Source organism: Cinclus cinclus, chromosome 27 (genome assembly GCF_963662255.1).
Source record: "Cinclus cinclus chromosome 27, bCinCin1.1, whole genome shotgun sequence".
Classification (NCBI taxonomy): domain Eukaryota; kingdom Metazoa; phylum Chordata; class Aves; order Passeriformes; family Cinclidae; genus Cinclus; species Cinclus cinclus.
Genome location: NC_085072.1, coordinates 5,962,256 through 5,978,217, shown reverse-complemented (window position 1 = coordinate 5,978,217; position 15,962 = coordinate 5,962,256). Strand labels below are relative to the sequence as shown.

General features: G+C 59.9%; 1 protein-coding gene across 1 annotated transcript in view; it reads right to left on the bottom strand.

Annotated features, from left to right (window-relative positions):
• Positions 1-15,611, bottom strand: part of KIF21B (kinesin family member 21B) — a 40,245-nt gene extending 24,634 nt beyond the window's left edge. Inside the window, exons 1-3 of the mRNA XM_062509741.1 lie at positions 15,541-15,611; positions 577-799; positions 77-259 (exon numbers count right to left, since the gene is read on the bottom strand). Coding sequence (XP_062365725.1) covers positions 77-259; positions 577-799; positions 15,541-15,578 — 444 coding nt within the window. The 5' untranslated portion in view covers positions 15,579-15,611. The remainder of the gene's footprint in view (positions 1-76; positions 260-576; positions 800-15,540) is intronic.
• Between the last annotated feature and the right edge of the window lie 351 nt (positions 15,612-15,962).

Sequence of the window (15,962 nt, the reverse complement as noted above, 5' to 3'; positions counted from 1 at the left end):
TTGAGGAGCCCAAGGCACGGGAGGGGAGCAAGGACAGGGCAGGGCTATGGTGTCCCCCAGCCCTCCCAGCACCCACCTCCAGGAACTGGGCGCTGACTTTGAACTCGGGTGCTGCCACGCCCTGGCTCCGGGCCGCTCGCTTGCGCTCCTCGATGCCGCTGAAGAGGTGGCTGATGGCCCGGGGAATGATGCCCTGCTCCTCCTCCGAGGTGTTCATGTCGAAGCCAGTGCCCATGGTGTAGGTCTTCCCTGCACCAGTCTGTGCAGAGACAGGGAGGGGGAGCTGCCTGGGCCCTCCCAGGCTCAGCTCTGCACAGTGCACCCCACATTTTCCCCCTGCTACCTTAGGCTCCCCAAACACCCTTGCTGAGCCGCTGTGAGCCCCAGCAGCACATCAGCTCCCACACTCCCAGCCCTGCCACCCCCTCTTCCCACCCAAGGCACCCCCCGTTCCCAGCTCTCACCCAACCAGGGACAACCCTGTTCTCTCCAGAGCCAGGATCTCATACACCCTCCACCCTTCTTAAGCTCTGCAGGTGCCCTCTCAGTATCCCAGTGCTGAGTGTAGAGCTGTACCTGCCCATAAGCCAGCACGGTGGCATTGTAGCCTTCGAAGCAGCCCTCGATGAGCTTCCCCATACACGTTGTGTAGATCCGCTCCTGCCATGTGTCCAGGTCAAAGACAAAGTCATAGGTGAAGGCCTTGTCCTTCCCCAGCAGCACCTGGGGCTCGCCAGGTGTCACCGAGGTACAGATGTGACATCCCTCTATCTTCTCCTTGGGCAGCTGTGGACGGATCCTATGGGAAGAGAAGCTGGTTGAGGGCAGCCCAGCCTTGGGGGATACCAGTCTGGTCCTGAGGATGTGAGCACAGCCCATCCCGTGATCCATGTCCTAGAGTGTGTATAGTCCAGCACAACCAGAGGGAAAAGACTGCTCCCCACTGGTGCGGCTTCACCTTGAGTGCTGTGTGCAGTTTTGGGCACCACATTGTACAAAGGACATAAAGGCATTAGTGAGTATCCAGGGTGAAGGGCCTTGAGAAACCGTATGAGAAGCAGTTGAGGTCACTTGGCTTGCTCAGACTGGACAGTCAGACCTTACTGAGGTCTGCAGCTTCCCCACAAGGAGCAGCTCTGATCTCTGCTCCCTGTGAGCAGCAACAGGACCCAATGTAACAGCTGGAGCTGTGTCAGGGTAGGGTTAGGTTAGATATTAGTAAAAGGCTTTTCCCCCAGAGGGTGCTGGGCACTGCTCAGGCTCCCCAGGGAATGGGCACATCCCTGAGGCTGCCAGAGCTCCAGGAGAGTTTGGACAATGCTCTCAGGCACAGAGTGGGATTGCTACTGTCCTGCACAGTACCAGGAGCTGGAGTCAATGAACCTTGTGGGTCCCTTCCAGCTGAGGACATTTTACAGCCCCTGCTGGAAATGTGGCTCATGCAGGCAGGGGACTGGCAGCACCTCTAGCACAGAGCTTACAGGGCAGGGGATGCTTCAGCTCCTGCAGCCAGCCATAACCCTGACCTGTCTGTAGCTGAGAACAGAGGCTGACACATCGCAGAAATACCACCAGACACCTCTAGGAATGAGGTGACAGGCAGGGCTAGGCACAGAGCCAGTGGCAAACACAGCCTGGCCCTAGAACTGTCCCTGGACCACCAGCCTGGGCCAGGCAGCCATCACACCTATGCTGGCTCATTGACCCCGATGCCCCTGGCAGGGCTGGGCACAGACAGGGGCTGTGGATGGCACTGAAGCAGCTCAGCAGGGACTGGGGAAACAGCCCGGACACAGCACAGCCCCACTCGCTCCCAATGCAGACACCAAACCACAGCTACAAAGGCTTGAAATGCAAAATGCAAAACCATGACAAGACAGTCCTCACCGTCTGAACCAAAGCACCACCCAGCCCAAAAGGTGTCCCCAGACTTGAACTCAACCATGGGACGGGGACAGGCGAGGCTGTGCTGGCTCCTGGCTTGGGCAGGGAGCGTGACCCACCCATCACATCCCACCCAGTGCTCTCAATCCCTGCCCGAGGAGTGTGGGAGCAGAGCGGCCGGACCTGCACAGACACCGCCGCTCTGCAGGGCTGCTCAGCTCCGGCTGCGGTGGATGCACCGGCTGCAGGAAGCTGGGAGCTCCCGGGGGACTCATGGAGAAAGGAGTTTGGAGCCAAGCGCCATGCAAATAGCTCTCATTAGCGCTAATGACTGCACAGCTCCTGTCCCCGGGTGCTCCATAAACGCAGCTATTAATTCCTTCCAACCACATCCCTGGCAAGCCACACCGAGACCTGAGCAGTGTGGATTGGGACTCAATCATGGAATCTCCTGAGCTGCAAGGGACCCACAGGGATCATCCAGTCCAACCCCTGGCCCTGCACTGACACCCCAAAAATCCCACCCTGTGCATCCCTGAGAGCAGTGTCCAAACTCTCCTGGAGCTCTGGCAGCCTCGGGGCTGTGCCCACTCCCTGGGGAGCCTGGGCAGTGCCCAGCACCCCCTGGGTGAAGAACCTTTCCCTGATATCCAGCCTGAGCCTCCCCTGACACATCTTCATGCATGAGTCTGCTCCTCACCCAGCCAGGAGCAAAGCCCAGGAGGGCCAAAGCCCAGAGCTGTATTTGGGGGCACAGCCTGGCAGGGTTTATCCCTGGCAGGGCAGGCAGGGCACAAGCACCCCTGCACTCCCCCACCCCTCGCAGCAGACACATGGGAACTGCTCTGTGCCTCTGTGGATATATTTAGCTCAGCAGCCACAATAAAAAGCAGCTTCTGATGTGCTCAGTCCCAGACTTGCTCCTGTCGCCTTCCCAGGGTTCCACCCTCCTCCAGAAAAATTATCCCTGACTTTAATTACTTTTTGGAGCAAGATGATGTGCTTCCCCCATCCCCACCCTAGACATGAACAGCAACTGCAGCTCCAGGGAATGGGCAGAGGAATGAACTGGAACCACAATACGTTTGGGAAATTTTTTCCCTCTCAGGAAAAATAAGAGCAGGTTTTGAGAAAATTATTTCTTTGTCTCTCCACTCCTCAGAGGGGGTTAAATACCTGCAAGGGGGGGTTTGCAATAGCATGAGCAGCAGTGCTAGAGGCGTGTGCACACATGACTTTTCCACAGGGTGTTTAGGAAGTCACTTTGAGCCAGGCCATGCTGGGCTGTTCCAGTGTCCACACACCAACACTGTCTGCCCCACTCCCATTCCCCAAACCTTGCTGCTCAGTCAGCTCCAAGCACACAAGAGACCCATCCCTCACCCTGGGTCTCCCAGCCAGGGGACCTGTGGGGTTGGGGGAAACCCACGTGCCAGTCCCCAGTGTGCTACCCCCTGCCATCCTGCCCCATTTCTCCAGCACAAGAGACAGATGGGAGATGCAGGAATCCCCCAGGAAGCTCCTGCTCTTCAGGCAATTGGCCAAGCATCACCCAGGGATATCCCTGGGAGCTGCTGCCAACTGGTGGACAAATACTACAGACTTGCTATGAGAGTGGGATGAGTGGAGCAAGAGGGCAAGGACAAGCACCAGCTGCCAAAAAAACTCACGTGGGAAAGCACAGAGACATCACACAGCATCATGGAGGTTTTAGGTAGCAACCAGGAGACATCTCAGGGGGTTTCTAGGCCAGTGCAGCAGCTCCTCCTGCTCGCAAGTGTCCAACTGCCCCAGCTCTCCTGCACCAGTGTTGTGCCCCCACCCTCTCAGGAATCCCACCAGGCTGGGACAAGGGCAACATGAGACCACGGCTGGGTTAGGGAGGTGTTCACATGTAGCTCCAAGTCATGCCCAAGCACCATGACACCTCCTCCAAACACAGAATCATGGAATTGTTTAGATTGAAAGCACCCTCTAAGATCACCAGGTCCAACCATTCCCCCAGCTCTGCCATGTTCACCACTAAACCAGGTCCCCATGTGCCACACCCACACATCCTTGAACAGCTCTCAGGGATGGCAACTCCAGCACTGCCCCGGACAGCCTGTGCCTGACTAACGTTTCAAGGAGGAGATTTTCCCTGATATCCAACCTAAACCTCCCCAGGACAATTTGAAGCCGTTTCCTCTTGTCCTGTCACTTCACCTGGAAGCAGAGCTCAACCCCCACCTGGCTCCACTGTCCTGTGAGGGAGTTGTGGAGAGCCAGAAGGCTCCCCCTGAGCCTCCTTTTCTTCAGGCTCAGCCCTTTTCCCAGCTCCCTCAGTTACTCCTGGTGCTACAGACCCTTCTCCAGCCCCATTCCCTTCTCTGGACATGCTCCAGACCCTCAATGTCTTTCTTGTGAATGTTCCTCAGGATTGGAGGTGCCTCAGCAGTGCCCAACTCAGAGGGATGTGCACTGCCCTGATCCTATGGCTGGTACAAGCCAGGTCCCATTGGCCTTCATGGGCACACCTGGGCTCATGGTCAGCCACCACTGACCAGAATCCCCCAGGTCCTTTCCTGCCAGCAGCTTTCCAGCCAAACATGAAACTTGCCCACAGCACCAGCCCAGGCTCTGTCCTTGGCCCATTTCCAACCCTGGCTGGTAATGCTGCAGGAGGTCACAGTGCTTGCCATCCTCTGCCTGAGCTCCCCATGTTCTCCAACACAGATGAGCAACTTTGGTAGCCACAAAGTCACCATCTGAGTGTGTTCTGGAACTCCTTGTCCCTACCACTACCAAAAAAGATCCTGGCCACACACTGCTGTTCATAGGTCCAGAAGAACTAGGTGTGATGCTGTCAAACCTGTGAATGATGGAGATGCTCCCTCACCTGCCAACCTGTCTTGGGCTGCAATACAGGATGTGACCAGTACTATGTATTCTATCACCATCTGTTAAATAACAGGTGGAGCAGTGTTCTTTATCTTTTCCACAGCCCATCCTCCCTCCAGGAGATATCTCCTGTTAAAGGGCCATTGAGTCCCACTGCATGACTGATAAAATTCCATCATCCCATTGGGAGATGTTCCACCCAGGGGCAGGAGCCAAGCATTTCCTACCTAGATAAAATCTGAGATTTGGAACATCAGAGCAGCCTTTTCCCACTGGATTCCAGAGGAAAACCAGAACCTTCTACATCATCACTGGACCTTCAGAAGAAAACTACACCCCTCTACAGGAGCACTGCTCCACCAGAACCACACCTGTCACTGCAGGAGGACTGCAGCCACCATTTAATGGGACTGCTGCCAACACCCTGACTGACTGATGGGGTCTCGGCTTGGATTCTGACTCTCTCAGTGTTTTGGTCTTTTGTCTTACTGTATTTTTATTTTAATTTTCCTAGTAAAGAACTGCTATTCCTATTCCCATATCTTTACCTGAGAGCTCCTTAATTTCAAAATTATACTAATTTGGAGGGAGGGGGGTTACATTTTCCATTTCAAAGAGAGGCTCCTGCCTTTCTGAGCAGACACCTGTCTTTCAAATCAAGTCAGAGCCAACCTGCTCCACACCTGGTCATGAGCTACCAGCCCTGAGGACAGCTTGTGCCAACCAATGGGACCTACAGCAGAGTCAAACACATTGGGGTGTCCTGGTCTGCAGGACTGGGACACCCACCAAGAGCCTTGCTCCCTTCCTGAGAGGGTCCATGACACAGGCTCCTCTTATGTGACAGTTAGGAACCCACCTATCAAATGATAGCCAAAATTAACCAACAGCTCACCAGCAGGGTGCTGCCTTCCACCCTCCAGCTTGGCAGGAGTGACCTAAGCTTTCCCTGACAGCCTGTGCCCAGCCAGCCCCACACTGCCACTGGTGACCACCTCTGCCCAAAGCTGGTATGGGGAGAACAAAGCCTGTCCTGAGGCCAGCAGCTTGCTCAGTGCTCATCTCCCTCCCACCCATACAAACACACCAGCCTCAGCACAGGCAGCATCCCAGGAAGCAGAAAGCCAGCAGGAAAGGAGAAAGCCAGCAGGACCATGGCCACACCAACACCACCCCTCCGCTCCCTGCAAAGGGACGGTGACAAGGAATGGAGAGCCAGGACAGTGCTGCATAGCCCCAGCCAAATGCTCCTGCCAAGAAAACCTTCCCAGGCAGCCAGTACACCAGGCAGGAGGTGGAGGATGAACACACAGAGCAGCAGGCAGGGGTGCAGAACATCCCTCCCAAACCGGCAGCTCCTGCTGGGGCGATGACGGGTGGCACAGCAGGAGCCTGATCCAGCATCAGCATCCAAAGCATCAGCACGAGCCAGGCATGCCAGGAGAGCTGCAGCCACACAGGGACACACACAAAGGGGACCTCAGCTGGACCGTCTCCACTGCTCCCCTTGCCATCCCTGCCAGGCTGGCATGCTCTGAAAGCACTGTCTCCATGGCTGAGCTGCCAGGGGCACCGAGCATCTGGGAAGAGGGAGGGGAGCGGGTCCTGGCACCCGAGGGGCAGGAGCTGAGGCACAGGAGCTGAGGCAGGCACAAAGGGTGAGCTGTTCTGCACTGCTGCCCCATGCCAGGCTTGGGGCAGAGGAGGAGGGGCTGGGAGCCAGGTGCCAGGTGGGCACTGTGAGGCAGCTCCACAGGCAGGGTCAGCCTGGGGATCCCTGATCCTAGCAGGCACAGAGGGATCTCCCCATCCCAGCATCTCAAACCCTACAAGAGGGAAGGGGATGGATGGGGTCGACTGGGCCCAGCCAGAATGCCCAGGTCAGGGTTGTACACCTCACTGACACCACCAGTGCTCTGAAGGGAGGCTGTTTCCTTACACAGCCTGGCTGACATGGACTGCAGGGTTCATGTTCTCCTCACCCAACTGTCTCAGCTTCCTGTCTCCCAGCCCAGCACCACGGCAGCCCCAAAGGGCTCAGAGAATCCTTTGACCCCCAGCACTTTGCCACAGCCATGGCAGCACACTCCCACAGCCCTCCAGCACAGAGCCAGAGCCATGACAGTCCCACCCCACCAAACTGCCTGTGGGCACACACCAGGCCACACCATCCTGCTGAGACACAGCTGTCCTGTGCAGGGGCAGAGGGACCCAGATCCATCACCCAGGAACACCAATGTCACACAGGGACTGTTCCACCTCGCAGGGAGCCTGAGCACACACACCTTCCAACATTCCCCAGCGCTGTCACAGGGCTGTAGGGCAGCTGTTCACAGACTGGGGGGGTCACAAAGAACTCCTGTTCCTCCATGACCTCTCTGCAAGCTGCCTGCAGACCCTACAGAGAGCTGTTCCGCTTTCCTCCCAAGGAGGCTGCCCAGCCAGGAAGGGCTGCTGGCCCAGGGAACAGAGCCAGAGAGCTGGAAAGTGATGGGTAGAAGAGCTCCATGGGATTTTCCCTCTCTGTGCCAGGCCCCAGAGGCTCATAGCTGCTACCTCTTGTCCACCTCATCTGCAGAGGGGCACAGCTGCCCACTGCAATGCTGCTGAGGCACTGCCCCTCACCCAACCTCACTCACCTACCCTGGGCTGGCAGAGCTGGAGCTGCCAGACCCCACCAGGGGCACAGCCCAGCTCCGTGAGCCTGTCAGGACAGGTGGGCTGGGCAAGCCCAGACAGCACCTGGCTCTCCTCCCCACACTGCCTGCACTCCTTCTGCTCCTGTCTCTGTTCCCACGTCCCCTGTGCTCACCCCATTTCCCCTCCCCACACGACCCTGCATTCACCCCACTCCCATCCCCATATCCCCTATGCTTGCCCTGCTCCCATCCCCGCTGCTGCCAGGGCCCATCTCTGCTCCCTGGGCCAGCAGGCCCCTCCATCAGAGCTGCAGGAGCAGCTGCCCAGCAGCCCAGGCCTGCACACAGCCCCATGCCAGCCTCGCTGTCCTCTCTGCTCCCTGCCTGCTTCACTCTGCTCTGCCCCAAGCCTGCTGTCCATGCTTTGCTGCTGCCCCGTAATCCCACCGAGCAGCCCAGGTCAGCCAGGAAGATCAGCTCTCACAACCTCCAATGCTCTCCCAGGACACCTCATGGGCCAAGGACAGCTCCAGGCATCACAATCCCAGCAGGTGAGGTGGTGTGTAGGGCACTCAGCTTGGCCAAGCAACTCCACAGGGTAAGATCAGAACAAAGGGCTCCAGGTTTTCCCACATCTCCAGGCCAACACCTCAAGCATGGTTGGGGCTGCCCACCCTCCCCAGTGGCTCCCCAGGCCCAGATCCCATAAGATAATCTTCCCCCTTGCCTGGGAAGGGATCTCCCAGCCCCACTCTCCCTGAGTATGGGGACCTGGGAGAAGGCTGGCTGCCAAGGGCTGCCTCTGCACACAGGTTGTATTGGACACAAATCAAGACAAAGTTCAGCATTTAATTACCACAGCAGGGAAGTGGCTCAGCAATCAGAGAAAATTGAATCAGGCTCCCTGGAGACTGCCAGGTCTGGTCAGCAAACAGTCCAATTAAGAGATATAGCCAGACACCTCCTAGCAGTAGCAAGCACAACACAGAGCCCCCCATGCCACTGTGCCCCAGTCAAACCCTGCCAAGGGTGTCACAGCCAGCACAACTGGATCAGCACTGGGGCAAGACAGAGCTGCTGGGAAGCCTGGGGGCACCCCACAGAGCTGGGTCCTCACAGCCCAAAGGGGGGACATACCTCTACATCCGTCCCCCAAGGAAAGCCACCCAAACACCACCCAGCCTGCTCCTTTGCAGGGCAAGCCCCGCTGCCTTGCACCCCAGAGTCCCCTGGGCTCCCCCTAATCCCCCCACTCCAGACTTTCCCAGGCTTAGGGAAACCTTTAAATCAGGCCGTGGCAGGCACCATGTGCTGCTCATTAGCTCTGGCAGGAGCACGAGGCTGTGAGCTGCACCATCTGCTCCGTGCTGAGACCAGGGATGAGGGACATGCTGCCTGCACAGCCAGCACCAGGGACATCCAGCCTCAGCAGGGCCCAGGGGATGCAAGAGCCAATCCAGTTTGGGGTCTCCCTGGACTCCACCTTCACCCCCATCAGTGACTGCCTTCAGCTCTGCCTGGGATCTGCCCAAGGGGAACATCACGAGGATGTTTGCAAACAACAGACCCAGGACTGTCACCTGTAAAGGGGTGCAGTGTCACCAAACCCCAGGTGGGGTGGGAAACACATGTGACAGCACACACAGTGTGCCACACGACATAGCAGGGCCCCAGTTCCCCTCCAGCCATGCAGGAACAGCCCCAAAAACACTGGCTCAGCAGCAGTAATGGCAATTAATAGGAGTTAAAGGAAACCATCATTCACCAATAGACCTTGGGCCTGCCAGGCCATCAGCCTGATCCTGCAAAGCACAGGAATCCCACAGGTCTGATGGAGACAGGTGGCCACACTTCCCCACCCAACTCTGCACCCCATGAGCCAATGAGGCTCCCATTTCCTCCCAACTCAAGTGAATCACATCCACAAGATTTCTCCCTTTCCCAGGTGTCCCTGCAAGGTCCCCATGTCCCAATTCCACCCCAGCACCACGATGGTGCGCCCATACTGGAGATAAGGCTTCCCTAGAACCAGCATACTGGCAGCCTTTCAGTGCACTCCAAATACCACTGGGGAAAAAACAACCTGACCTTGGCAGAAGATTCTGCAGCCCCAGAGCCCACCAGGAACACCAGAGCAAACATGCCCCCAAGACATAGGAGCAGGTGGCACAAAAGAGGTACCTCTCCAGCCCCTCCCCAGAATACAAATAAATGCCAAGCCCTTGGCCAGCAGGATGGGGGATATTATGAAGTATCCAGGAGCAAACCCAGTCCCTCACCTGGGCAAGGAACAGGGAACGTTTGGACCTAATGTCTCCCTCTGATAGGTGCAGTATGAAATAACGGATGAGCAGAAACCACAGCACCATGGACCAAGACAGCCTCCCTCTCTCCCAACTGGAGGGGCTGGGTTGTGCTTTCCAGCCATGCAGCTCGGGGCCAGGGAATTCAGTGCTTGAAGAATAGGGGAAGAGGAGGAGCAGGAGTTCAGCTCCCTGCCAGCAGCAGCCAGCATCCCAGACCATAGCAGGGATGGAGACATCTCACTCTGCCAAAGTCAGGCATGGGCAGCGGGCAGGGAGGTGCCCACAGTTCTTCACAGCCCCACAGGGCAGCTGGACCACAGGACAGCAGAGCTTGGCACCACGCTCCACTACAGCAAGCTGTGACAAGAAATCTTCCCAGCCGTGTCAGGCTCCAAGGAGCTGCAGAGCAGGGAAAGGGATTGCACTGGAATGCCCAGGTCCTCGGGCTCAGCTCTGAACTCCGCCCTGGAAATGGGGGAATGACTGTGTGGCATCCCTATGGAGAGAGCAGTGGCAGGGGGGACACAAGCACATACCAGGGCAGCACTGGCCTGGCTCCTGCTCTGTCCAGAGAGGAAAGGAGTGATGGGCAGGTACCAATCATTGTCGCTTCCACCAAGCCAAAGCAAAACCCATCAGCGACTGCCCAAGGTGCAGAGGCAGCCCCTGCAGACTTATCTCCTGCAGCACATCCCAGAGGCAGCTGCCCTCACAATCCACCACATCCCAAATCTGCCGGCTGTTTAACCAGTGGCATGGAGTGTTTTGACAGCCTCCAGCAGGAAATAGCCCTGTGGGACCACCGCGGCCAGCCCCCCACCCCTAGCCAGGGCCGGCTCTGTGATTCACACTGGGCTCACAGAGGATATCGCCTTCCCTCCCCTGGGGCCAGGAGCCATGTTTCTGACAGCTTTGTTTGGGGCTTCATCTGCAATTTTTCTCCTGCCTCCAATTTCACTGCTGAGGCAGCAGCTGGCTCCGTCATCTGACTGATCCTTGGGAGGCCCTGATGTCCCAAGCTCCTGAGGCTCCACGGCACTCAGCTAAATCCCCTGCCCATGGGTGATGTGTGCAGGCACCAAAACTCTCCTCGAGCTGCTTTGCTGTGGGCGCTGGCACATCCGCCGGGACCGCGGGGTGCAGCCCTGCTCCCCCTCCATCCCCTCTCGAACATTTCCGCCGTAAAAGCCAATTGAGAGGCGCCTGCACCCTCACACCTGGGCTCAGCACTGCCCCAGAGCCCAGCCTGGTGCCCAGCGTGGTACCCAGCTCTCCCTCCAGGTTGGGCACACACCATGTCCTTGCCCTCTGAACACGCAGCCTTTGAGTCACAGCAGGCTGCAAAGCCCCGGAGTGAAAGCAGAGCAGCAGCATCTGGGTGGGTTCAGCCCAGCAGCACAACAGCCACAGGACGGGGCTAGGGCCCTCTGCCATGGTTCAGGAGGTGCAAAGGGCGGAAAGAAAGGGGCCAGGTTGCACACAGCCGTGGTTTGTCAGCCCAGCACCCCGAGGATACAGCAGCCTCCTGAGATCTTTCCTTCCGGGGATCAGGGCTGGCCCCTGGCCCTGCAGACAGCAGATAGAGCACCCCAGGGCTGTGTCCTACACCAGGATGGGCTGCTCCCCTCCCCCTCCAGAAGACAGTCACATCCCATGCCTTGGGGTGGAATTGATTGCCTTATCTCTCCCTGCACCGCCTGTACCAGCTGAGCAAAGCCAGGCCAACACCAGCCAAAGCTGGCAGGAGACAGCGTCCCCCCAGGACCACACCAAAGGGCCTCCAAGCCACATCAGCAGCAGGGGACAGTACCAGGGCTGTACTGTCCCCTCCCTCTCCCGCTGGAGCCCTTGGGCAGCACGGACAGTGGCACAAATTGGGTCCACACCACTTGTTCAGTAGGACCCAAATCCATCCCAGAACTGCTGATGTGAAAGGGCTACAACTTCACTTCCTCAGTGACTGACCCCAGCTAGCTCCAGACACTTTGGATTCACAGAAAGCCTCCCAGCAGGCAGAGAGCCCCAGGCACATGGCAGCAGGGATGCCAGGACCCTGGCAGGACTGGAACCAGCTGATCCCACCACCAGGCCTTTGCCAGCTCAGTCACTTGGCTGAAGCACTCCCAAAGGTGATGAGGGGAGGGGGGACTCTGAGCAGGAGTTGGGAGTCACTCAGCAGCCAGAAATGGGCTATTGGTGTGGACCACAGAGCATCGCAGCAGGAGCGTCTGCCGGAGCGGCAGGGCACTGGAGGTTGCAGAGTTTAAATAAACTTGAAATACGACTCAACTTCCTTCCCCAATTTCACAAGCTCCGTTTCCTGCATCTCCTCAGCAGGCCAGGCATGCTCAGTGCCAGGGGCAGCTCTGGCACAGGGGATGCCACTCTCTCTCAAAGGAGCCAGCCAGTTTGGAGGTGCCCTCAGGGAGCAGCTCTGCAGCCAGCCAGGCCACTCAGGCCCCCAGCCAAGGAGTTTAATGGCTTCGGGGGTCAATACATGCCATCAGCCCTTCCTGACACTGCAAAACTGCTCCGCTCTGCTTCCTGAAAGCAGCACAGCGAGTGCCACTCCCCGGCTCACTGTGGCTGCAGGAGCTGGCAGCACCTGTCTGCGATCCTGGAGGGGCTGTGGGGAGAGGGGCTGCTGAGCCTCAAGGCACAAACCTCAGATTTCTGTCCCAAGTCTCAAAACAAGGCCGTGCTCCTAACCAGAGGGCAGGATGGGGAGCTGCATTGCAGCCACCCGTTTGAAGGTCACCTCGAAGAAGGAAGCAGCGGCTGCTGTCTGAGGAGGGCTGGCCCCAGGATGGCTCGGCACCGTCGTGGCAGGAGCAGCTTCCTGCCCAGACCGCTACCCAGGCACGGTCTGACTGCAGCACAGCTCAGCCCTGCCGGCTCCTCCCCGCCCCAGGAGACACGAGTCACACTCGGGGCTAAGGGACAAGCAAAGGCAGACCCTGCTGGCAGGGAGGGCGAGGGCCAGGGCAGGATCCAGCCCTGCCCTTGCAGACACTGCAGGTACAAGGTACAGGAACAAATCGGCCCCTGGGCCAGGAGGAGCTGCTGGGCCTGCATTTCCTTCTGCTGACAGCAGCGCTGCCGCAGGTACCGGCCATTTCCCTCCCAACACGTGGAACGCCTCAATAATGTCCCCACACCACAACTGGTGGTTCCGCACCCGGGTTCTTCGGAGCCCAGTGTAAATGGGGCAGACAAGGGTCTCGAGGAGATGGGAGCCTGTGGCAGTGAAACACCACAGCATCCCTCCCGCCTTCTCCTGCCACACCAAGACAATCGGCAGGAACTGGGATGCACAGATCCGGCATCTGTTCAACTGTCCTTACTCCTTCCACCCCAAGGGATCCGTGGGACCACATAGATGGGTCCTGACAGCTATGGCACCTCTTGACATCAGCTGTTTGACCCCAGCAGACAGCAGTGCATTCTACCAACACCACCATTACTTCCCAGTGTCCTTGGCCCTTCCCCAGATCCCACGTCCCTCCCACCAGCAGTCTGTGGACACAGAGACCCCAAAGAAAGACACAGAGACCCCAAAGAAAGAGCACAGCTGGCCCATTCATGTTATTATCAAGGGACAAAAGGAGAGCTTTGATCCGTGTCCTGCTACATCCCAAAACATTCAATCTCTGTTCTCTGATGGCTGACAGAGGTGGGATCTGGGGCAGGTTTACTTCAAGGGTCTTAGAGAATCCTGCAGCCCGGCTGCTCCACCAGCAGGGTGTCACCAGCACTAACAAAGGAAAACCTCCCTCTGTTCCAAGTCCAGGACAGGAGGGGACCCAGCCCCAGCCCCCCGGAGCTGCAGTGGCAGAAAAGGTGGGTGGTCTGCAGGGAGAGCAGTTCAGCCCTTGCACACTCAGCTCAGCATCAGAGCCACCTTCCTGCACGGTACCACGACCTGGTGGCTTTGTTTTGCAGCCTCCTTGCTCCCAGCCCTGCTCCTTTGTCCTCCCGACTCACCTCCAGCACCACATCCCCCCATATGCCCAGCTCCCACCAGCTGTACTGGGTGGGATGTTGGCTCACTCCCTCAAAGGAAGGGGTGCAAGAGGGCTGGACCTCTCCCCCCTCCCTGGTTCCTTGACTGCTCCAGCCCCACTGCAATGCTGCATACATATCCCAGTCACCTCCCTGCTGCGGTCCCCCACCCAAGCACCAGCCGGCCCTGGACGCCGCTGCTGGAAGGGACCTGAGGGATTAGGAGAGCCCAGCAGAAACGACTCCACAGCCGCCATGCCGCAGGGCACCCACCCCATCCCCAGGATGATGTTAAAAGGCATCATCTCGAGAGAAATGCAGGATGGAGACGGGAAGAGTCTAGCCAGGAAGAAATCTCCACCCCCCCATGGTTGGCATTAACTGGGTTCCCGGGTCGGTGTCCTGGCACAGACACTCTGTGTTGGCACAGCCCTCCCTGCCCCTGTGCAGCCACCCCAGCAGGGGCTGCCGTCACTGCTGCAGCTCCCCCATCCTTCACAGCCAAAGCCTGGCCTCGACCCTCGGCCTCTCGAGAGAACGGCAAAAAAATCGCCTCCGGCTGCTCCCAGGGCGAGCAGGATGGAGGGGCAGGGGGAGCTGGGAGGTGTGGCGGTGCACACACACGCGTGCACACGCACACAGCCCTGCACATCCGCGTGCACCCGCACACACAGCCCCACACCCACCCGCTCTCCCTCCATCACTGCCGCTGCACCAGCAGCATCTTTTGTGCTCCCGCTCCGACCAGGCAGGGCGCGGGCAGTGCCCTCCGAGCCCCCGCTGCCACCAGCCCCCGCCTGCCCGAGCCGGCGGGGACACAGGGGACAGACAGAGCGGGGGGAGGCACGGCGTGTCCGGCCGGGCGGGACGGGCTGCGGGACCGGACTCCCCCGGGGTCCGATCCGCTCCCACACCGCGGGTACAGGCATGGGGTGAGCGGGGGCCGGCCGGTCCCTTCCCCCTGTGACGGCGGCTCCGGCCGGGCAGGATTCCGGACCGGGAAGGGTCCGGCGTGGCCGCTCCGTGGGATTCAGACCCCCTCTTTCCGCGGGGACTCCTTCCTCCCGAGGGGCAGGGAGCGGCACAGCCCCCGCCGCCGCGCACCGGCCCGGCATGGCGCTCACAAAGACCAGGGTGACACAGGGGGGTGTCACACGCTCCCGCGGGGCTCGGCGTCGCCCGGCCCACGCCCCCCGAGCTCCCGCAGCCCCCCGAGCCCCGGGCTCCGCCAGCAGCTCCTGCGTGAGGTGCGGGTCTGCAGGCGCATTGTTCCCAGCACAAAGGACACCGAGATACCGCATCGTTTCCCACCACCCAGCGGCGGGGGGCGGGCGGGGAGCCCCCACAATGCCCGGCATCCTGGTGACACTTCGGACGGCCAAACCCACCCGCGCAGCGCCGGGAGCTGCCCAGGCTGGGGCGCCCGCCGGCTCTGCAGGTGGAGGAGCCGGGGGTCCCGGCCTCGCCCTCCGCGGGCCACGGGGGATGGCGGGCGGTGGGGGCGGGTGCAGGGAAGGCGATGCCGGGCTGCGCGGCGCGGGAGCCGGCGGAGAGCCGGGGGAGACATCCCGAAACGGCGGGGAGCGGGGGATGGGGAGGAGAGCGGCGCGGCCGCGGGGGTGCTGCAGAGACCGGCCCGGCGGGGTCTCACTGCCCGGGGCGGGGGGGGGGGTGCTCAGAGCCGAGCAGGCACCCACCAACCCCCGCCTCGCACCCGCAGCTGCGGCGCCCGCCCCGCCTTTCGGCAGCGATCCCGGGCGCACCGAGCTCCGCGCGGCCCCCGGGACGCACAGCCCTCCCCCGCGGGAAGCACCGATCCCCGCACTCACCTCACGGCCACCTTCACGCAGCTGTCCGGGGCCGCCATGGCCCCGCGCCGACACCGCGGCCGCCGCTGCCCCGGAGCATCCGCGGGGCGGGAGGGGCGGGGCCGCGGCGGGGCGGGGCCGGGCCAGGTGCGGGGCGGGGCGGAACCGGGCCACGCCCTCAGGGCCGGACCGCTGGCACGCGGCGGAGGGCGCGGGATGCCGCTAGGAGCGGGGACAGACACACGGACACACAAACAGGGACACACAGACAAACAGACACACGGACAGGGAAACATGGACACACGGGTACACGGATTCAAGGGTACGCGAACACATGGACAGGGACAGGAACACACGGGTACACGGACACACGGACATGCAGACACGGACACACGGACAGGGACGGGGCACACGGACACATGGCCTTGGACACGGGCATGGAC